A 24,651-nucleotide genomic window follows, 5' to 3' on the forward strand; every position below is an offset into this window, starting at 1 on the left:
ATTAGTTCACTTCAGAATTCAAATTTCCTGATCATTTACTCACCCCCATGTCATCCAAGATGTTCATGTCTTTCTTTCTCCAGTTGAAAAGTAATTAAGGTTTTTGAGGTAAACATTCCAGGATTTTTCTCCATAGTGTGGACTTCACTGGGGTTCAATGGATTCAAATGTCAGTTTCAGTGCAGCTTCAAAGGGCTCTACATGATCCCAGATGAGGAATAAGGGTCTTATTTAGCGAAACGATCTGTCGTTTTATAAAAAAAAAAAAAAAAAGTATGCTTTTTAACCACAAATGCTCGCCTTTCACTGCTCTGCGATGCGCCTAGCATTAAGTAATCATGTTGGAAAGGTCACGCGTGACGTAAGCAGAAACGTCTTCACATTTTTTGTTTCTCTTAGTAGGATGAAAATAATCTGTTATTTAAACGGTGATTAGATTATATAAAGAAAGCGATCAAAGAACGCTCCCTTTACAATCGCTGGAGCTGTCAATCAAACAGCGTGAGTTTATCAGCTTGTGCCAAAACTCCTGTTTTATTCAACGAATCTCTTAGTTATCACGTTTGCACTGTTAGTTATGATGAAAGCATTCGTTAGTGTGCAGAAATTAAGTTGGAATGACGAGATCACTGCTTTCATGCGCTCAACAACATGTCTGTGATCGACTACAATGTTCATCACTGCAACCTTTAATGCCACAATCTAAATATAACGCCATAGATATAAATGCAATGCTATGATCAACACTTTTCACGATTAGTTAACCTTGAGAGCTGTAATAATAGATAGTAATACTATATGCTATTTCATACACAAAGATGTCAGCCAATCACAGCAGTGGGTGTTTACACTGAAGTCTAACAGCAGACACGCCCCTTAAAACAGAGCGTTCAAATAAGAGGGTTAAAATCAATTTTATATGGTACATGGAAACGTTATAAAACAACATAGTTCATGAACCCTTTAAGAATTATGTTCTAAAATCTGACAGTCAAAATAGACAGCATTCCTTGAGATGCTATAGCTTAACATTTTATCAATTAAGTAGCCTAATTAATTATTAAGCTGCACAAAAATATGATTAGGAGTATGAAATGGTATAATGTGGTAATCAGATGTTCTCCGTAAGTCAATTCAATAGCAATGCATACAGCATGTCAATGCCCAAGCAGTTCATGTTTTATCCTCATATTTCCCTTGTAAGCCTGACAAAATCTTCCTTGTGGCAATAAAACTGCTGTGTGGATTCTTGAATCCTGAAACTCTCAAAGACATGCCCTGTAACCCCATTCGTTCAAAGACGCCATCTGACACCTCATCACAAAGAAGAGAGTAACGCTAAAACGAAAGACATATCTTTGAGGATGCAAATAAAAGCGAAGACAAGAAGGCAGTGGCGTACCCATACTGTCAGCATTCTGTTCATCCCTATACCAAGATATCGTTTAATCAGCCATTAAAGCGATAAAGCCATATTTACGATTCAAGATGCCTGCTTGGCATGTCTTAACTTTCTGCCCCTCACCTACTGTGACCTCGTACCACCTGCTGAACTCCTCTGGGCTTCTATTGGCCGTCATGAGTCATCAGAAGTCAGACAACCATTATCACGCCTCTGGCTGTTTTGCTTTGAGGCGCCGTCTACTTCCTCTATTTGTCTGTTGGTTGTTTGACTCCTTGATCTGTTTCTGTTTCTCTCCATATCTTTATGCATCCCATCAGGGATCTGGAAGTGCTGTTCTAAGATGAGTTTCTATATTACATGGTATAAGATGTAAACAAAAGTCTCCCTATGGGGCAACCAAGCAAGGCTGCAGGAAAAAAATAAAAAATAAAAAAGCTAGATGCCATCTGTAAAACGTGTTAAAATGATACACACTGATAAGATAAAAAGCAGTCACATAATGAAGAGTGGCTAATTTATACGAGAACATCTTCTGATGTACATGATATCATCATAGCTGCCGCACCGCACAGCATGAAAGGCATTATTAGCGCCAATCTTATCTAACGTGTTCACATACATCAGTCCCTGCTATGCTAATTTCCACTAAAACCACAACTCACACAGACATCAGTCCAACATCAAAACATGATAACTAGACATTATACTACACTAACACTATATGTAAAAAGAATTCTCCAATGTTCACCAAGGCTCCATTTATTTGATCAAAAATACAGTAAAACATTAATATTGTGAAATAGTATTACAATTTAAAATAACTGTAATTTATTCCAGTGATCAAAGCTGAATTTTCAGCATCAGTGTCACATGATCCTTCAGAAATCATTCTAATATGATGATTTGCTGCTCAAGAAACATTTCTGATTATTATCAGTGTGAAAACAGTTGTGCTTCTTAATATTTTGTGGAAACTGATGAATAGAAAGTTCAAAAGAACAGCATTTATTTGAAACAGAAATCTTTTGTAACATTATAAATGTCTTTACAATCACTTTTGATTAATTTAAAGCATCTTTGCTGAATTATTTTATTTTATTTATCTATTTTAGGGAAAAAAATCTTCCTGGCCCCAAACGTTTGAATGGTAAATTACTGTATGTTAAAAGCACATTATCTAGAAAGCATCTTGAATTTAACATGGCACTTCAAGTTAAAATAAGTTTAAAAAAAAAAAACTTTTAAAAGCTTTATTTGAATAAAGAATGTGTGCTAAAGAAAACAAAGCAAACCATATTACATAGACATTTCAAACAGACGTTTTAGGAAAACGTTTTCAGTCTAGGAACTTACAGAACTTTTGAAGAAATACATTTATATTCTTATGACAGAGATTTTGACATAAAGACCAACAAAAGCCAAGAACTGTAGTTTAAAAGTTTTAAACTTCAGTTACAAAATCTGAATTAACATTTTGTACAATATATCTGTCAGTAATGTCGGCATGATACCACAACTTTGTCTTCAGTACGATACCACAATCTAATACTGAAGTATCGATATTAAATCGATACCGGATTGTCTATTTACACTAAGTGCAAATAGTGTACCTTGTTGGCAAACGCTATTTACACTAGCTCCGCCCACCAATCTCTGGTTGGGCCACTGAAGTTTTAAAAAAGAGCATGGAATTCAACATCAGTGGCACAAAACTAGCGAGTAAGGCTCGCAGTCCTGGCTTTTAACATGATCGACTCGGGTTCGAATCCACCTTTTGCAGAGCTCACATTTATTTTCAATAAAAATTAAAATAATGTTCTAAAAGTGGAAATAAACGGTGACTGAGTGTTTAATAATATTAGGGTTAGGGGAAGGTGTAGGGAGGGGTTTTATTCTCCCAATAAGGCAGCATCAATTGAATAATTTTAATAAATATAATAATTTACACTCTATATGATTATTGCATCCTGTTAATGTACAGAAATACAGAGGTGCAAATAGTATCTGCCAATATAAAGTACAGATAGCATAGTGTTTACTCTTATTGCAAAGAACTGATACTCTTACATGGTGTAAATAGTATCTATCGCTATTTTCACTTAGTGTAAATAGCTGCTGCCAATCGATACCATATATGGTCTAAATTTCAGTGCAGGATTGTGATTATTGCGCATAATTTTACTAATTCCCTCAGGTTTCCCTTTTATAATGTGGGAAATTATCACAAACATTCACACTTGAATCAACACAGATTATCACATCAAATCAGTAATTTGAATACATTTTGTGAGAAGTAATTTCACAAACAGCGCAAGTGAATCAGCAGTGCCGTAACAGTGCCGTACATTTTATTTGTAAATGCGGTTTTCTTTGCGGTTTTCTTTTTCTTTGCGCTCATAAAGCGCGCACACATAAAGCCACCTCTCGAAGAGCTTGTGCATTCCAAATTGAGTTACTTTTCACAGCTTACTGTGATTAAATTGTCAAATACACACAATATTGTCATACCGTATGTATTCATGTAAACACAGCTGGTTATGTTTTAAGTGAACATAAACAGTTGAGAATGAAAAGACATGAGCTGGAGCTTTAGTGCTATTTAAATGATATGCTTGTATGTATGTGCATTGATCAGTGTTAAAAGTAAATAAAAGTCTAAATTAGATCATTTGAATGATCTCTTATCTCCTTGTACAAGCCAGGATGGGCAAGCGACAGATGCTTGGCAAGGTGTTTCCTCCCGAGGCAAGTGAGCAGATTGGTGTGGTTTCAGCAGTTTTATAAGCAAAGTGATTCCAAATTTCACTTCTGCTGCGATTTTTATTAATTAGTTTTGGGCAGGTTAAATGCTTTATCCATTTTGTTCCTCTATGATGTCACATTTGATAGTTTTGCTTCAGTTTGGGTAGCACACTAGTGGTGCCACCTAGTGGTGAACTTCAGAACAGCAACGTATCAAGTACTAAAATGAGCAAAATCATGATATCGTACCGTTTTAGATAAAATATATACCAATATTTCCCCAGTACCGATATACCACGCAACCCTACCTGTCAGGTTCTTGAGGCCGAGTTGTTTAAGGCCGAAGTGTCCATCTCGTCTGTAGTTGAGAAAGATGGACAGGGCGTAGCGTCCTTCATACAATTTAGTGCCACGGATGATCCGCAGGTTCTCCAGAGGAAGATAGTCGAACTGGTTCAGAGCCACCAACACGTAACCCGTCACCTCACGGATAGACTGCGGAGATATAAAGAAATGAAGAAACTTTAAGCATACAACTTGAAAACATATTATGCATTTGTCAGGTGATTCCCATGAGCTATTTTCTTGTCCTTTAGTCAAGGCTTTACCAAAACTTCATCATCAAGTCTATTAGTCGACTAACGAGACAGCCTTGATATAATTTGAAGAGATAATGGCCCAAGAGAGCGCTGGACCCTCCCTCTCCACACCCACATCAATCATGTTGACATCCAATCACGGTTTCATACTGCGTATCATTAGCAGGCACAGAGGACAGGTCTATTTCATGCAGAAGAAGTGAATGTGATATAGCTGTACTGATCGGACACACACATACTGCTGCTGTCGTCAGAGAAATCCATCTGAAGAGCTGACTATGCACATGGTGACAGCTGACACCTGACAGTCACGTGCCCTGGAAGACCACTGCTAGAGATCATTATGTCAAATTTCAGACAAGACTTAAGGGGTCACAGCTAATTGACCCTTCGCTGGGAGTTTGATTGACAGGCGATCTAAATAATCATAACGCTGAATCTGCCATTTTGTCCGCAAAAAGCAGTCAGGGGAGTTTTGCTGCCTTCATGTGCTCTCGGAATTATCTTAAATATGAGTTTCCTTCAATTGCACATAAACGCCTTCCCATTTCGAAACTTGAATGCGATGAGCTCGTAATCAGGACTTCAGAAGTGGGAATTATCCGATAGCACATGAGGGCAGCATTAGTAGATTATTGTCGGTGGACTTGAATTTGAAAAATGGTGTGTACTGACATCTTTCCGCAGTTGAACAACATTCCTTCTGATGTTCTTTCATGTTTATTTGATGCTATAAATTAACTAGTATGAAGAGATGATAGGTTCACGACTCACGAGGCATTTGATCCAAAGCGCTAGCGCTATCTGACTGTCACGACACATTAAAAAGCCACAGAACGGTATTTGTTTAAATTTCTTAAAAAAATTACAAAATTTGACATTTGAGACTTTGTTTCATATCAAAAAGTAACCTGTTCTGTCTTGTCTGTCGACGTGTTGTCTGTGTCCTCTTTGATCCGCGATGTAAATAATGATGTGTGGCGTGAGAGAGGCATGGCTTGTCTGACATAGCAACAGTAACAAAAGGGGAAATAAAAGTCAATATAAATATGAATATATATTTTTTGAGGATTCTATAAACACAAATAAATAACATATGCAGGACACTAACTTATTACAACTACAAATATCATATATTCATTAAATTAACAGATTTGTAAGGATTTCCAGCACTTTATGATTTTATTTTGATGAATGACAGGAATTCACACCGAAAATCAATAGATTTTAGATCGTGAGGTATAAATGCCTCAATGGTGTGCATAGTTCTAATACATTTAGCATTTAAAGGATTAGTTCACTTCAGAATTCAAATTTCCTGATAATTTACTCATCCTCATATTACCCAAGGTGTTTATGTCTGTCTTTCTTCAGTTGAAAAGAAATGAAGGTTTTTGAGGAGAACATTCCAGGAGTTTTCTCCATATAGTGGACTTCACTGGGGTTCAACAAGTTGAAGGTCCAAATGTCAGTTTCAGTGCAGCTTCAAAGAGCTCTACATGATATGAGGAATAAGGATCTTATCTAGCAAAACAATTGGTCATTCTCTAAAAAAAAAAAAAAAAATTATATACTTTTTAACCACAAATGCTCATCTTGCACTGCTCTGTGATGCACCACTTATTATCTAATTGCATTGGAAAGGTCAACAAAGATGAGCATTTGTGGTTAAAAAGTATAGAGTTTTTAGAAAATGACCAATTGTTTCACTAGATAAGACCCTTATTCCTCTTCTGGGATCATGTAGAGATCTTTGAAGCTGCACTGAGACTGACATTTGGACCTTCAACCCATTAATCCCTGTTGAAGTCTACTATATGGAGAAAAATTCTGGAATGTTTTCATCAAAAACCTTAATTTCATTTCAACTGAAGAAAGAAAGACATAAGCATCTTGGATGACATGGGGGTTAGTAAATTATCAGAAAATTTTAATTCTGAAGTGAACTAATACTTTAATGGTTTGTCCGAATCACTAACCCTATAAGCATAAGCAATATTAACAGCGATGCTGGCCTTAGCATCACTACTACATCTGCAACCTTTGTTATTGTCGTCAGCAGTTTCTGTTACCTAGCAACAAACCTCAAAAACATTGGCCTCCAGAACATGGGCAGAATTTCTAATTTGGTTCTAATTTACCTTATTTAATTAAAGGATTACTTTGCTTTTTGCAAACTTCTCAAATAACACTGTTTACTTTGACATTAATTTGTTTTCTTGCCCTTTTGGTATTAAAAATTCACTGGATCAGTGCCTTAGCTGCCAAGAAATAATAAAAAGAAAATCTTGCTTTTTATTTTTTAATAGACTTCCCTAAGAACACAGGCTAATTCAATTGCAATTACAGTTCTGCGCCGCAATTCATAATTGATTCAAGCCAATTTAGCATGCAGTAAACAATACACAATTCATTGCTAAATGAGGTTTAAGCTGGTTAATATGCCTGCGAAGGATTTGCTCTTTTAAATGGGAGCTTGGAATAACTCTGAATAATGTCAGATCACAGTGAACCGCATGTTAACAAACAGCTCTTTCGCTAAATGTTATGCATAAACAAAGCAGCTGTGACTATTTTATTTATTTATTTTCATATAGAAAGTGCATTTTGGTGGGTCTACCTTGACAAATAATATATTCACACACACACACACACACACACACACACGTCTTGTCTTCAAGAATAACAACAACAAAATTGACAAGTACCACTGAGACACTAAAATTTGAACTATCAACTGTGGTAAATTTTCATAATGGACATACAACAGAGGCAAGATATGTAAAAAAGTTAGTGAGTAAGTGGGTGAAAAATAACAAAACCTGACTATTTGAAAGGAAAAAAAAATAGAAATTATTCTGATATTTTGAGGTTTTGGTGTTACTGCCTGGATTGAGGGTCATGCTCGTAACACAGCATGGCAGTCATTATAAATGCCTCAGCAGTATGTAAGATATCTGGACATGCTCTAAATCTGGAAAAGTATTGACTATTGTAACTGTTCCCTTCACACACTACAATGACTTTATTCTGTCTATGCAGTTCCCAGGAGAAAGTCACAGGAAATGCATGCAAAGCGCCGTAAATGTTAATGCAGTGATCTATAAAGGACACACATTATGACTACTGATTTTCAAAGTATGACATTGGGCAGATCCATCACATATCTAAAAGCTTCAAGTAAGAATACATTTATAACTGAATAATAACATTTAGGGATGGGAATTTTGGAATGTTTTAGCTTATGCACAAAATTGGAATACTGCATAAAACATCTGTGAATAAAGCAGCGCTTCCATCCCATATGTGTAAGAGAACAAAACGATCACTTCCTGAGAAAATGGAGCAAAATATCTGTAATAAAACATGGAAGTTGCTGTAATCGGGGAAGTCAATTTTCTGACATTATAAATGTTTTGCATCTCGGAGCATGCCGACGAAACGGAATACACGCTCACTTATTATCTTGGATGTCTGGTGTTTTGGAAACGCAATCATGTGACAGTTCTGGGAGGGAATTAAACCAAATCATTCTGATGACAAAAGAATGATCAAACCAAATTTTGAGATGCTGTGCAATGCGATTGGTTCACTGACTGTTGAGGCAAAGTCACATGAGGTTTTTGTAGTGCATTTATTCTGTAAATGTGTTTTCATCATAGTTTATGTGCATTTCTTTATCCGACTCAGTTCAATACATTTTTATGCACATTTTTGGGCATCTTGGCATTTCCATCCCACATTTTTTTTTTTTTTTTTTTGTGCAATATCCCAAAATGCACATAAAAATAGGTGGATGGAAGCATAGCTAGTGAAAATTGACACTGAAAACGATGATTGTGTGACTAAAATAATACATTATTAACTATGATTGGTTTACCTAAAACAATGATTGATATATATATATATATATATATATATATATATATATATATATATATTTATTTATTTATTAATGGCATACAATTGTGTGTTGTTCATATACTAATCCATATATATTACCTATATACAAATCATTTACTGTTTTATTTAATGTGACATACAGAGCACACTTATTACAGGGGCTTTCATTGATGTTTTCAATGAAATTGTTTATTAATGTGCTGTTCAGTTTGTATACATTTGTATATGTATAAACTATGAAAACTCCTATTGATGTAAGTCATTATAAATAATTTCCAATTGCAAAGAGAAATCCCAAATGAGATCTCTTTAATTTCATGTTTATCTTCTAGACAGCAATGAGATTAAATGGAGAATTTCAATTAAGTCTCTAAGTGATTATATTTGCCAAGATATCAGATACTGCAAAGTCCGATATCTCGATATGAACTTAAATGTTTTCCATCAAGTGATCTAAACTTCTATCCACATTCATTTAATACCTCTAAACTTTGTCCACAATTATCATATTTGTGTCTATAATTATTTTTTTTAGGAGAATCAAAGACATGGTTGGTTGATATTTAGTGTAAATGCAAGCTTCAAAAGAGCAAATTCTTTTACTGAAATTGGCAGAAAAAGATCTTCAGCAAAGAGTAAATATTTGGAGTTCTAATGACTTTATAATCTGCAATTCACTGGCTGTATGATGTCTCGTTTCAAAAACTTGACTGTCCTTGGTAAAAGCATGATGAAAGTGTGCTGACATCTTTATTGAGAGCATCTTTTGAGCGAGGCAGCAACAGAAGTAACAGGAGAATATTCAGAACAAACAAAACAACTCCAGTTACAAGCCAGAACGTGGCAGGCGATCGTTTTTTTGCGAGAGATATGAGTCTGTGAATGAGGAGGGTAGTTGACAGAACCCCGCAGTGAGAAGTGGGAAGAGTTTCAGGGTCACAGTCATCCATTTTTAGATGACAGAATGTGGCGAAGGCATCTTTACGAGCAGGCACGGTCTGTTCTGTATTCAAACCAAAGAAAAACACAATATAAATGTCATTGCTATTGTTAAATGCAATCTGTTTGTTCCACTCCATGTGGCAAGCTACATTACATTGCACATATTTGCCTGAAATATATTAAAAATCTATAAAGGAAAACAATTTGGAAAGCTAAATTAAGCAGAGTCATTTTAAGACTCATTTTAATGACAATGCATGTTGTAAGCAAAGTTTGGTCTTCCATAACTCAAATAATGGGACTTCCTCTAGTGCTCGGCACCTCCGACGATCATTACCTTCATTTGAATAGCAATCATGACCTTTACGAGTATCTTTAGAAACAACAGCAATCATTCAACCATTGGAGAAGAGAGTTGGCATATTGTGAATGATACACCATCACTGCAGTTCTGAAAGAGCTGTGAATCTAAATGCACTGAATGTAATTCATACTAGAACTTTTTTTTTTTTTTTTTAACCAAGAAATTACTACATCAGCTCTGTGCTAAAAATCAATCAGCAGGCAAGAAGCTTTCAGAAAAGGTTTTGTTTAATGGATTTAGAAATAATTACTCATCAGCTTCATCTATGCCAGGGTCAATAGTGTCTAATTTGACAGATTAAGATACACAGTTCAATCATCATTCATATGAATGCTGTGCATTCAATTATGGTCATTTTTATTGTCAGACATTTTCATGTAGCTATAATCATTTTCAGGTGTCTATAATTGCTGTGAGGAATTCATTTCACCTCAGAGACCGTGTCATGACACTGCTGGATGTAATGAGAGCTAGACAGCCGTGAATAAACTGGACGGACACACTTTCTAAGAGCTAGTGTACACTTTCACTGTCTGAAATGGGTATATTGCAGTGTTGGAGTTAACCTCCTGAACTGAAACTATTAAAATTGTTTCTGTTAATTGAAATAAAGCAGAAAAAAAAAAAAAAATCATCTAATATATATATATATATATATATATATATATATATATATATATATATATATATATATATATATATATATATATATATATAATATACAGTATATAAAATATATACAATATATCTATATATATATATATATATATATATATATATATATATATATATATATATATATATATATATATATATATATATATATATATATATACTGGCCACTAACTGAAATAAAATAAGTTAGCATTGAAGAGCTAAAATTAAATAAAAAATTAAAACTAAATTAAATATTAAAAATATAAATATTTAAAATAAAATACTTATTTTTTAAGTATATTTTTAAAAAATACTTAAAATTTAAATAAAAATGTAAAATATAAAAATACAAATAATTCAAAATATCACTGTAATAGTATACAAATAAAACTAAAATTACACTGGTACATTGGGAACATTATAATCATTCAGCATCACTGCTTCAGAATGCAACATTAAAGGGGGCATATTTTCTTCTCCTCAGTCTCAGGTTCTTGCACCAAAACAGTAATTCAATTTTGCATGTCTGTTGTCCACATAAACAGACTGTTTAAGCTACTGTACCTTTAAGAATTATATGTAAAACCCTTGGTTTACTGCTGGCAAAATGGGCCAAATAGGTAAGAAAACTTCAACACCCACAATGCACTGGGCATGTTGCCATCCAGGGCCACTCCCACAAGTCTGCTATGGATAGGCTTAACCAGAGTCAAATATCACTTTGCTTTAGTAGGAAATACTTCTTAGCAAACTTTTAGTCATCAGTGGCATCGACTTGTAATGTTCCCAGTGCAAGAATTCACAGAGTAAATGTTTAGCTGGACTGGTTACTTTCGGTTTCTGGTGAGGAATCCAGCACGTTGTAGGCAGCGGCTAAAGGCTGCGAAGAATCATAAATATGGAAAGAACACCAATACGGAAAATCTAAAAAAACCAAGGCCAAATGGAGGGGAAAATACCGAAAGAAACTGCCATTCTGCCAGTGCCACCGAACCTCATGAAGCAAAGCGCTTGTTGCATACAGGTAAGACATGGTGTTTCAATTTCACCATAATGCTGTTTAAAAAAGAGACAATCTACGATACAATTTTCAGTAGTAAACCTACCCTAACAATAAACTGTTTTGTTAATAACCCTCTGTCAATCTGACTGTCTGTGGGCGGGGATACAAAAATGCAAAAGTATAATCTGTAATTAAAGCTCTGGAGCTGTCCAAAGTCCATCAGATGGCGCGTTTTGTGTCATCCGACAGACTTTTGTTGACAAATAAACGTCCATGTAACACAAAGAATGAGTAAACATTGTAGACATTGTAACAATACAAAGCAGGTTGAATATTGGCGATGTTAAAATTATCTTAAAGTTCGATTAAAAAGCTTGCTGACTAACCAGCATAAAAGATGGAGCGTTCCTCTCCTTTTGTTTGTAAATTGACATTAGATGTCAGTCCTCAGTAAAAAAGTTATGACAAGAAAGTAAGTTGAAATGCAATGAAATAGAGGTCATTTTCATGGTTCTGTGGTTCAAGCGCAAAAGTGTGTAATTAGTAAACACTAACATGCTTACAGAATATGAACTTCTGATAGTACTTTTTTTGCGAAGGGGAAGAGATGCTTAATCTAACAATGTGTTAATTCCAATAAAAAATGCTGTAATTACGCTAATGTTAGTGAGCTTGCGGCCGCGCTGAAACTCTCTCCTCCGACAATGTTACAGTGACAGTGCAGTGGGATAATGAGACAGTGCTATTAGCCCACAGACACAATTACCATTTTCTCCCATAAGCCCTCTTGAACCCTTCCTCTTTCTCACTAGGCACATTATGTCAGGCTGAAGTGATTTTAGAGGGTTTAGTGTTAGCGAGGAGGTAGTGAAATCCTACATCTGTAAATGAGAGGAGCAGAAGTCAAGTAGCATCATCTCTAGTAAAATTACAGCCTGGTTCATTTACCTCTTGGAAAAGGACATGCCCGTTCAGCAGCACACATTTAGAGAGTGAAATAACAGCTATAGGGAGGAGATGGACGTCTCGCACTCACTCAGAATACAGTGGATATAGCTTCAGTAGATTCAAAATACAGAAATACTGGCAATACAAAATGGCATACTTCCATACTCGTATAATACCAAAGCTATATGAACATGTAAACTGTGCAAGAAGAGATTTGGGGTTATGCAGTGAATACTTTTAAAAGAATATGGGAATATGTCCCATTGTTTGAATATGGGACATGGTGTAAGTGTTAGAATGCAATTTGATGTTTGGGCTGATTTTGCCTTTACTTTTCTCCAAAACTATGCAGTAAAATGACTTGGAAATTAATAGAGTAACAGCCAGAGTCACTCTAAACAAGGATTAATTGAATGAATGAGCAAACCTATAAAGGAACGATTTTTATAAGTGTTTGAAAATGGAACATGATGCAAGTAATAGAATGCACTTTGATTTTTAGAGTGATTTTGCCTTTACTTTTCTCCAAAAACTATACAGTAAAATGACTTGAACATTAATACAGTAATAGTTAGGGTCACTCTGAACATATATAAATTGAAAGAATGAGCAAACCTATAAAGGAAAATGTTTTATGAGTGTTTGAAAATGGGACATGGTGTAAGTGCTAGAATGCACTTTGAATTTTTGAGTGATTTTGCCTTTACTTTTCTCAAAAACTGTACAGTAAAATGACTTGAAAATTAATACAGAACTAGTGATGGTCACTCTGAAAAAGAATCAATTGAAAGAATGAGCAAACCTATAAAGGAAATATTTTTATGAGTGTTTGAAAATGGGACATGATGTAAGTGCAAGAATGCACATATTTTTTGGAGTGATTTTGCCTTTAATTTTCTCCAAAACTGTACAGTAAAATGACTTGAAATGGGATACAGCGATATTTGGGGTCACTCTGAATCCATTGCAAAAGTCCACAAACCTATGAAGAAAACAATTCTCATGAGTGGAGGAAAAGATCCAATTATCATTTTTGTTCCCCCAAATATGACATTTTGGTAACACTTTATTATTGGGTCCTTTAACTAGTTGCTTAGCATGCATATTACTAGAATATTGGCTAATTATTAGTACTTATAAGCACATATTAATGCCTTATTCTGCATGCCCTTATTCTACATTCTTAACATAAACTTAACCACTACCTTACTAACTATTAATAAGCAGTAAACTAGTAAAATGTGTTCCCTATATACTAAAGTGTTATAGACATTTTCTAATATTTTGGGTCAACGGTGAACTGCAATCCACTGAAAAATCAGCAAAAGTATAAAGAAAAAAGTCTTTACATCCATTTTGACCATTCCAGGCAATTTGGCTGGCTTGACTGTATTCTGCTACTGACTATAGACTGCTATAGATTGTTTTTCAAGCACCTTATTACGACCTATATTTACGTTTTAAAGTCATGCGCCCTCTAGCTAGCATAAAAATAACGACAGTGTCGTGTTACGTCTGTCATCATAAAATGACGTATGATCGTCATTACCAATCAAAATGCGTGTTCATTTAAATGCAATGTGTGGAGTATTTCCATTTAGCAAAACTATTTCTTTTATTAACGACTACACCCTCCCCACCCCTAAACCTACCCTTAGTGATTTATAGTGCAGATACACTTTACGAGCACATGCATTCCCTGGGATCGAACCCACGATCACATGATCACATATTGTTATATATTGCAATGCTCTACCAATTGAGCTACGCGAAACCCGAAATATGACATAGATAAAAGGGAACACTGCGTTAAAATTAAAGTGTCCTGTTGTCAATCGGGGTGCAAGTTTAGTAAACCCTCCTATGGGTTGTATTTCAGGGAAGTGACAAACGACCTATATAGGCGTATTGGTTGGAGAACATGTTGATATTTTGCACCGAGGTACTTACTGCTGCGGAAGCAGAAAAAGTTCAAGACGAAGAATCAAATGTTGTGCAAATCAGTGTTTCTGAACGAATTGGTTGAGGAAACGATTGAATGACTCACTCATACAGACGTTCCCTTCCCGCCACCTACTGGAATAACAATGTAACCTTCAGAAAGACTAATTGAAAAACTGATTTCAGGAAAACCAAAGGGACTGAATTACTGGTGTCTAGGATTGCAAAAGGCTTCAACCTTGAAATATTAGTAGAGCACACATACACACACACACACACACACACACACACACACACACACACACACACACACACACACACACAAACCTTTAATGAGGCTAGTGAGCTGGACAATCCCCTCTCATTTGGGCAGCTTTGATTAATGACAGGCCCAGTTTCTGATTACATCCTAATTAAAACGGAAAGCAAGTGGATTTCATGGAGCATAAGAGGGAAATGGGTAAGCAGAGCGTTTTAGTAAAGTAATCGCAGAGCCAGATTTATTAAACTCATTCCCTAAGAGGAAACATAAGGAAACAAAAGTGTAGGAAGATAGTAGCTCCTGGGAAAAAAACAAAACAAAAACAACAACAAAAAACAAACAAACAAAAAATGTTAATTTAAATATAATTGTATGCTGAAATTATAAAAGACCACACCATAGACTTTTGCATGGATGTTTAACCCTATAAAGGCCCACTGTATCATATTTTCATACACTAGGCTCCTACTGTATAATATCAACATGATCAAATCTTTGCTGAAAAACCACACAATCTCTTAAACATGAATTCTGACCTCTAATTTATAGTTCATACTTTTTTAGCAAGTAAAAGGCCTTTTAGTATAATAATCCTAAAAACGTTCCCACCCAGGTCACATGTCTTTTTGTTGTTAAAGATTTTTATTAAATAAACATAATAATAACTTTTTATATTGTTATTAATATTTCAAGATGAATATTTACTGGACTGAAGCAACTTATGCTTACTTGATTATCTATACATCATGAAAAAATCATGTTAAAATGTGTCAAATATGATCGTCAGGCTTTTGAGGAAGGTTTATGTGTTCATGTCTCAATCTTCATTGTATTGCATTATATGTATTCCAAAAAACTACATTCTTTGATCAAAAAATTAAGCATTTAATATCATCTTACTAAGACATATTATTGTGAGATATAGGGTAAAAACTGATATGTATATGCATTTTATGTTCTCTGTGATAATGTTATAAACCTATATATATATATATATATATTTTTTTTTTTTTTTTTTTTTTTCTTTCTTTCTTTCTTTTAACTTTTGGCATTATAAACAGCATATTTTGGCCCATATAAGGGCCATTAAAGCCTGATTTGTCTAAATGAAACAAAACCTAAAACACATATGCAAACATTTTATTATATTTTATTGTTATTATATATCTGACTATTATTTCTTATATCAGCCTTTACAGGGTTAAAAGTCCTATTTTACTTTCATAGTCTGACATTTTCATAATAATTGCAATAACTGTATATTTTACATAGCTTTTTGAGTAATTTTGGCATCCGGAACTACAAAATATAAAGCTTTTGATCTATCCTCTTGCAACTAAATTAAAAGTAATACCAACTCTTACACTGCTTTTTAAATAAGCCTAAACCCACTTTGCGTTAAGGGTGTGCAGAGCACTAGAGATATTTCCAAGATGAGAGCTGCTTTGAAATAATACTAGAAATAATAATATCAAAACACTCAGTATTCACAAAAGACTGAAGGAGTTCGTAAGATGGAGAGGTCTCCCTAATCAATAAAGTTTAACCACATTCTGTCTGGACTTTTGGACACATAAAATGTCTGGATGTCATTGCACTAGTTGTGTCAGCATAAAACAGTAAATCCACTGTTAAGGGCATCATCATTTCTAGACGTTTGTGGCTAAAGCCCTGAATATTATTTTTTATAGTTTTTTTCCTATAATGGAGAAGTTTTCTTGACTCTTGTACTTCTGCTGAAAGGGAATCTAGACAGAGAGAGCTCTGTAACACAGATGGGTTCATTTGTGTACAGTGTCTGTTTACAAGCTGCCCACTTCTCCAGTCTGTGTCACTTTCTCTCTGTGTTGAGTCAGTCACTGGCTGGTTGTGCTGTCACTGTGAGTAACTCTCTCTGGCTGCTGCAATGCCTCATCACCCAAAATGCATTGCATTCAAAACCATAGACGTAAATGTCCATTCAATAAGCATATGCAACAAATGTGCAGCGCATGAAATGTGTAAACAAAATAAAGTGCATAAAAAATATAAAATGCATGATACATCGCGTATTACTTAAAACTGATTTATTGGATATAAGTGGTTTATTTAAAAGCAGAAGGACAAGACATGTCGAAGAGTGGGTGACAGTGTCCTGCAGCATGCTACACATCCAAAACTATATTTTATGTATGGATGTATGTACGCATTTATGTATGCATGTACAAACCCGATTCCAAAAAAGTTGGGACACTGTACAAATCGTGAATAAAAACAGAATGCAATGATGTGGAAGTTTCAAATTTCAATATTTTATTCAGAATACAACATAGATGACATATCAAATGTTTAAACTGAGAATTGATTTTAAATTTCATGGCATCAACACATCTCAAAAAAGTTGGGGCAAGGCAATGTTTACCACTGTGTGGCATCCCCTCTTCTTTTTATAACAGTCTGTAAACGTCTGGGGACTGAGGAGACAAGTTGCTCAAGTTTAGGAATAGGAATGTTGTCCCATTCTTGTCTAATACAGGCTTCTAGTTGCTCAACTGTCTGAGGTCTTCTTTGTCCCATCTTCCTCTTTATGATGCGCCAAATGTTTTCTATGGGTGAAAGATCTGGACTGCAGGCTGGCCATTTCAGTACCCGGATCCTTCTTCTACGCAGCCATGATGTTGTCATTGATGCAGTATGTGGTCTGACATTGTCATGTTGGAAAATGCAAGGTCTTCCCTGAAAGAGACGACATCTGGATGGGAGCATATGTTGTTCTAGAACTTGGATATACCTTTCAGCATTGATGGTGCCTTTCCAGATGTGTAAGCTGCCCATGCCACATGCACTCATGCAACCCCATACCATCAGAGATGTAGGCTTCTGAACTGAGCGCTGATAACAACTTGGGTTGTCCTTGTCCTCTTTAGTCCGGATGACATGGCGTCCCAGTTTTCCAAAAAAAACTTCAAATTTTGATTCGTCTGACCACAGAACAGTTTTCCACTTTGCCACAGTCCATTTTAAAGGAGCCTTGGCCCAGAGAGAACGCCTGCGCTTCTGGATCATGTTTAGATATGGCTTCTTTTTTGACCTATAGAGTTTTAGCCGGCAACGGCGAATGGCATGGTGGATTGTGTTCACCGACAATGTTTTCTGGAAGTATTCCTGAGCCCATGTTGTGATTTCCATTACAGTAGCATTCCTGTATGTGATGCAGTGCCATCTAAGGGCCCGAAGATCACGGGCATCCAGTATGGTTTTCCGGCCTTGACCCTTACACACAGAGATTGTTCCCGATTCTCTGAATCTTTGGATGATATTATGCACTGTAGATGATGATAACTTCAAACTCTTTCTCTGAGAAACTCCTTTCTGATATTGCTCCACTATTTTTCGCCGCAGCATTGGGGGAATTGGTGATCCTCTGCCCATCTTGACTTCTGAGAGACACTGACACTCTGAGAGGCTCTTTTTATAACCAATCATGTTGCCAACTGACCTAATAAGTTGCAAATTGGTTTTCCAGCTGTTCCTTATTTGTACATTTAACTTTTCCGGCCTCTTATTGCTACCTGTCCCAACTTTTTTGGAATGTGTAGCTCTCATGAAATCCAAAATGAGTCATAATTTGGCATGACATTTCAAAATGTCTCACTTTCAACATTTGATATGTTATCTATATTCTATTGTGAATAAAATATAAGTTTATGAGATTTGTAAATTATTGCATTCCTTTTTTATTCACAGTTTGTACAGTGTCCCAACTTTTTGGAATCGGGTTTGTATTATGTGTGGAGAGGTTACTTAATTATAGTAATATCCAGGGACATCCTCATCCTCATGTTGAGTTTTCATGTTTTATAGGGACATTCCATAGACATAATGATTTTTATACTGTACAAACTGTAAATTCTATACCTTAACCTTAACCCTACCTCTAAACCTACCCATCACAAAAATCTTCATGTCTTAAAATAGCTTGAATGCAACTACACACTTGCTTAATTTACTATACACAGATCTATGAATATGCTAATTATCCCCACCTCCACTCACTCACACGAGCTCAGAGATCCACTTGGTCAGCTTACTGAGGTAAACTCTGCACAATGATAACGTCGGACACATAAGGGTAATTAATATGATTAGCCTTTTTCTTGACTACATTATCAAACAGCTGCTAATAATGTGTTGCTAATATTACACAAATCACGTTCTCGTTCCTCATCTCAGAGTCAGACATCTGTCTTCTTACAATCACTATCATAAGAAACACTTTTAACACCTCAGAACATCAGTGGAGAATGGCATACAGTTCATCATAACATCGTAATATACATCATTCACCCGCTACATTGCTAAATGTACCTGATTTTTCATATCAACAGAAAAATATATCAGGATATATTCTCTTGAGGCTCCACTGCTTCAGAGCAGTCATGGTTAATGATATGCTAAAGCCCGCCAGCATATTGACGTGATTGGTTACAAGGTATTTTGTGACGTCACCAACGATTTCAAACTGCATTTTTGAAACTGTCTTTAGATCACTGCAGTTTTAAACAGAAAATACTCAGCAATGGTATTGACTTATGAATTTGTACATGGCTTGTTTGAAAGCATATTAAAAACACCACATTGATGTATAAACAACATTAAAAACTTTATTTTATCCCAGGGGGTCTTTAAATGAAGGGCACAGAGAGTCTTTAAAACACAGCGGGTAACCCCAAACCTGGTAGAGAAACCAGCAATGTGTTTTTCAACTCGGAGATTGAAATGTGAGAAGGATTTTAACAAGGAAGGAGGAACAAAATGACCTGCGAGAAGTTCTCCTGTCTCCCCTCATGTACTGCATGTATATGGACTGCGGTGACAGAGCAACAAATGCAAAGAGGCAATTGTCTGTGGCAGTTCCTGACGTTAACACGACCTGGCAGCTCAGACATTGAGCCACTCTGGTATTCCCACTAAGCAGGCATGGAGGGAGCCAGCAGCTTGATTGATCAGACCTTAATGAAGAGTCAGTCAAAGCCTGTAACATCATTAGCTGCTGCTGGAGCGCTCAGGCCTTGACCAGGATAAAACCTGACAGCGGACCGTGGGTCTACATGACAGGCCAAAGTGACACCACCTGCCGATACACACCCTGATCCTGGACGCCGGTAGATTGATGGGAAAACATCAGGGCTACAGGTAAACAAGAGACCTTTGAAACATGGCTTTGTTCGTTTAATAGTATTCATGTAGGGTGTGACGAAATAAGAGGGAGTCTCAACAAAACACACAGGATTTGAGACGCATAATAACTGGATGAAACATATCAGGATGTAAGACGGATTACATATTATCAGTAAATTGTAACCTGGGCCACCTTTTAATGAAGACTCGAGTGTGGTTTATACAAATCAAACAAGATATGACAAAGACACTCTATTTGTATGCACCGATTAAGTACTAATAAACAGCCTAGTAATATGCATGCTAATAATCAACTAGTTAATAGTGAGAATTGGACCCTAAACTAAAGTTTTACCAATTGTTTATTGTTATGAATAAATTACACTATTTTCTGCACATGTGTGCCTTTTATCATATTGCTGTTTCCACTGGTATACTGTATAAAAGCAATATGCCTACAATGATTTTCCAATAAAGGGCTTTAAGGGGTAAGAACACCCTTTACCCACCATAAAACAAAAGTACTGCAGATTATTACTTTATTTTAACTCACCACTGTGTATTTTCCCATTTTAAAGGCTATTAGAACTTCTCAATGTCATAATTCAGGTGTAAAATTTTCCTGCAGCTTCTCAAAAAAGACATTTTGCTCTCATAGGAGAATAACATTATGCTCACCATCAGACCGCTCTCAAACTACACACTTTTTTTTTTTTTTTTTTTTTTTTTTCAATTTGACCTATTCACATTTTTTCATTCTTAAAACACATTAGAAACAGTATGAGTCGACTTTCATGAAAAAGCATTCATTTATACAGAGACTCGGTAGCCTGTTGATTTCTCTGTGAATACGTATTACACCTGGTTTTAGTGTGCAAATAAAGGCAGCCACGTACAGCCTTTTTGCTCCATTTCTGCAGTCATACCAAGTTCGGAACCAGAGTGAAGAGTAACATCCATTAATGCAAATGTAAAAGAGCTATTTAACCATCAGTGTTACTAGCCAGTAATTGCAGCACCCATACAAAAGACTGCTAAAAGCTTCAACTGCCTTTGAAATACAGAAATACAGGATGGCTTGCTCTCTAATGTCATGTCACTAGAGTGTTCATATTGAGAGAAAATAGTCTTCTGCTATTAATATATTTATATAGTTTTCTGGTAGTTATATATAATAATGCACTATATTTTGTTCATTTGTGTCATTTCAATAAAAGGTGCACAAGATGCAAATCTTCCTTTCTACGTTCTAAAACATGCTGGGTTAAAAACAACCCAAGTTGGGTTGAAAATGAACAAACTCAGTTTGCCCAACCTACTGGGTATTTTTATTTAACTCAACTATTGCTTAATAATTACTGCATTGCTTGCTTAAAATGAACCCAAAATATGTTGGAAATTAACAGTTATTAATATGTTTAATAAATGAACATTTTAATGCATAATAATTAAACAATAAACATTTATTAAATTGCTTATTAATAAATGTTCACCTTTTGATTATTATTGTTGCCTATTTTGGGTTCATTTTAAGCCAGCGATATAGTAATTTTTTTTTTTTTTTTTTTTAAAGGGCACCTATTATGCAAAATTCACTTTTACATGGTGTTTGAACATAAATGTGTGTTGGCAGTGTGTGAGCAAAACCACCCTAGAATGAGAAAAATCCACCCAGTGGTTTTTTACAATCTCAATAATTCATAAGCACTGTCTCAGAACGCCCTGTTCTAAGATTGCTCTCACTGTGACGTAGAATTGCGCTAAGCCCCACCCACGTGGTTTGATTGACAATCTGGTTTTGGCATAGACCCCGACCTCGGTGATCTGTCAACCATCCTCCATTGTTTCAACGACAGCCGGTAATGTCTCCTAAGAAACATAAGTGTTCTGTTGTGGGATGTAATAATGAACATAGTAGTTTTCACTTACTTCCGACATCAGAGCCACTGAAAACGCAGTGGATGGATTTTATTTACGAAAGAAAGGCGCCACTCAAAATTCCAAAATACGTTTATGTTTGCGCAAATAATTTTTTGACTGACGAGGGTCAATTCAAAGCAGGTCTTGCTTCAAAGTTAATCCTCAAGTGTGGATCGTTGCCTACTGTTCGCGATCCAACGTCACCTCCAGAAGAAGTAAGTGTATTTAATGTATTTTGAGCAAATAGTCATTTCAGTCGATGTCAGCCAATTCAATAACAAATGCGTCTAAAGTTGTTTTCGTCGTCGTAGAATGTCTGTGTATATAATTTAAACCTTGTTTGTATAGTGTGTATCCACACGTATATATATATATATATATATATATATATATATATATATATATATATATATATATATATATATATATATATATATTTTTTTTTTTTTTTTTTTTTTTTTTTTTTAAAGATATTGTATTAAAAACTGTGTATGTTTATTTAGCAAACGTTATCACAGTATTTGTGTTTGTAGTTTCAAAAAATTGCGCAAACGTTATCACAGTGTGTGTGTGTGTGTTGCACACCCATAATTGCAAAGGGGACGCGATTAAAACTCTATAAGTACATAAATGTATCAAATAACCATTCAGAGACGTCCTGCTCCATTCTCAATTGTGTTTCTTCTGCCGGAGTCTCTTCATCATCTGGGTCTGATTCCGGTTCAAACATGTACGGCTGAATGTCATTCAAAACAGCGGGTCTCTCACTCTCAGCCATTCTGCTTCTACCGACTGTTTATTGCCATAGGTATGCAAGTTACGCCCTCATCCAAAGGCAGGGCGGGGATATGCAGCTCATTTATATTTAAGGTGGTACACACCAAAACAGCTCTTTTTAAAACAGGCCCCAAAAATGACATTTTCAAATGGTTATAATAAATTAACTGTGGGGTATTTTGTGCTGAAACTTCACAAATACATTCTGGGGACACCCAAGACCAATATTACATCTTGTAAAAAGGGGTATAATAGGTGCCCTTTAAAATAGTTAGGTTAAATAAAACTACCCACATTGGGCAAACATTTAACCCAACAGCTGGGTTTGCCAATTTTCAACCCAACTTGGGTTGTTTTTTTTTTTTTTTTTTTTTTTTGATGGTGAGTGTAGGATTTTAAGGTGAATTTGGGTAAGTTTGGGGTCAGTACAACTTTTTTTTTTTTTTTTTCATGGTACGGACGTCATGGTTCGGTGGATACAGTCAGACGACAAATATAGCCAGTCACAGACAATCCACACTCCAATCCAGAAGGGGGCATGCAGTAATGCAATGCTGTTTGCTAATCGCCACAACAGGAAAAATGTAGAAGAAGAGACAATCTATGCACCAACCTAAAACATGAGTTCAGATGGCATGCAAGAGCTTGCTAGTAGCCTATAAACTGAGTTTCGATTAATTTTTGTGACATGGTCGACAAGCTTCAAGAATAGGAAACTGTTTGTTTTCTTTATTTTACAAAAGCACAATGTTTAGTTTAAGATGTAGAGTGTACATAAATAAAAACAGACCCTTACAGTTTTAAATGATGTCTTACTCTTATGTGTATGACCATAAATGTGGAGTATTTTAAAGTTGTTTCCGCTGTTATAATGAGACAAAATCGTTTGGCATTGTGCTGATTTGGTCCTGGAAATGGGAAGCCGCTTCACTCGCTTGCGGAAAGGTGAAGTAGGCTCTATTTCTCCTTCTCGCTCATCTTTCTGTGATTTCTTGAAAAAGCGTAATATTGAACTTAGTGTATCCGCCATTGTCACCGCATATTAATGAACTCAAGCGCAAAGACCGTAGCTGCGTTTCCATTACACTTCAAATTGCGCAAATTGAAAATGCAAATTGAAAATACATCCAATGGAAACATGTCAATTTCGCCAAAACTCCCATATATCACAAACAAGTTTTTACTTTTGCATGAGGTGATTTTTCAGGCAATTTGAAAAAGGAATATTTCACAAAACTGCAATGGAAATAGTTTTTTCGCATTTACAGGTCACATACGATCAATTTTTTAAAGATGCCACGGTATGTTTAGACAAGACAAAGAATTATGGGAATACTGAATTCTACACAACAAAGAAATGCCACAATTTATCACGACCTCAAAGCAGATAAGAGGGAGAAACACCCATAGAACCTCATACGTGGCCGCTCCCAAGTATATGGGGCTTTCCTTTAATGCTTGGATAACATGCTTACGTCACCTTCGATTAAAAATAATGGCTAGTACAGTGGCTGTGATATACTTCTAACATCCATTGCCATAATTTTTGGAATGAATTATCGCAAGATAAAAAAAAAAAAAAAAAAATGTTTTAGTCACATAACATCAGTTAATGGAAAAGCTGTCATTTCGCAATAGTTTTGTAATGGAATGGAACTGTCATGGAAACCCATCTAATGACAGAGTAGGCTACGCACAACATGTCAATCAATCTGTCAATCAATCAATCAATCAATCAATCAATCACTCACCTTGAGGAAAGACAGGTTGCGGTTCCGTTCAATACTGGTGATCTCCAGATTACCCATGACCACCTCACAGTTCTCGTAGAACTGGCGAAGGGTTCTGTACTGCTGGTCCAAATCAGACAGCGTGCTGAGCTTGTTATCAGTGCCAGGACACACTGTAGAGGAGAAAAAGAGAGACAGAGAGATTGATCAGACCACTAAAACTGTTTTGCACTAGCAGTTCATTGAGAAGATTGCGGTATACCGTTCATCACATGTAAATAAATCCACAGGAAAAATA

At 35.6% G+C, this 24,651-nt stretch overlaps 1 protein-coding gene across 2 annotated transcripts in view; it reads right to left on the reverse strand.

Moving 5' to 3' along the window:
- The window catches only part of erbb4a (erb-b2 receptor tyrosine kinase 4a), a 206,351-nt gene that overhangs the window by 71,633 nt on the left and 110,067 nt on the right, over positions 1–24,651 (reverse strand). For both annotated transcript variants that reach the window (XM_048197983.1, XM_048197982.1), the window contains exons 2-3: positions 24,375–24,526; positions 4,456–4,642 (exon numbers count right to left, since the gene is read on the reverse strand). In XM_048197983.1, the coding sequence (XP_048053940.1) occupies positions 4,456–4,642; positions 24,375–24,526 (339 nt within the window). The remainder of the gene's footprint in view (positions 1–4,455; positions 4,643–24,374; positions 24,527–24,651) is intronic.

This window comes from Megalobrama amblycephala, linkage group LG7 (genome assembly GCF_018812025.1).
Source record: "Megalobrama amblycephala isolate DHTTF-2021 linkage group LG7, ASM1881202v1, whole genome shotgun sequence".
Lineage (NCBI taxonomy): Eukaryota > Metazoa > Chordata > Actinopteri > Cypriniformes > Xenocyprididae > Megalobrama > Megalobrama amblycephala.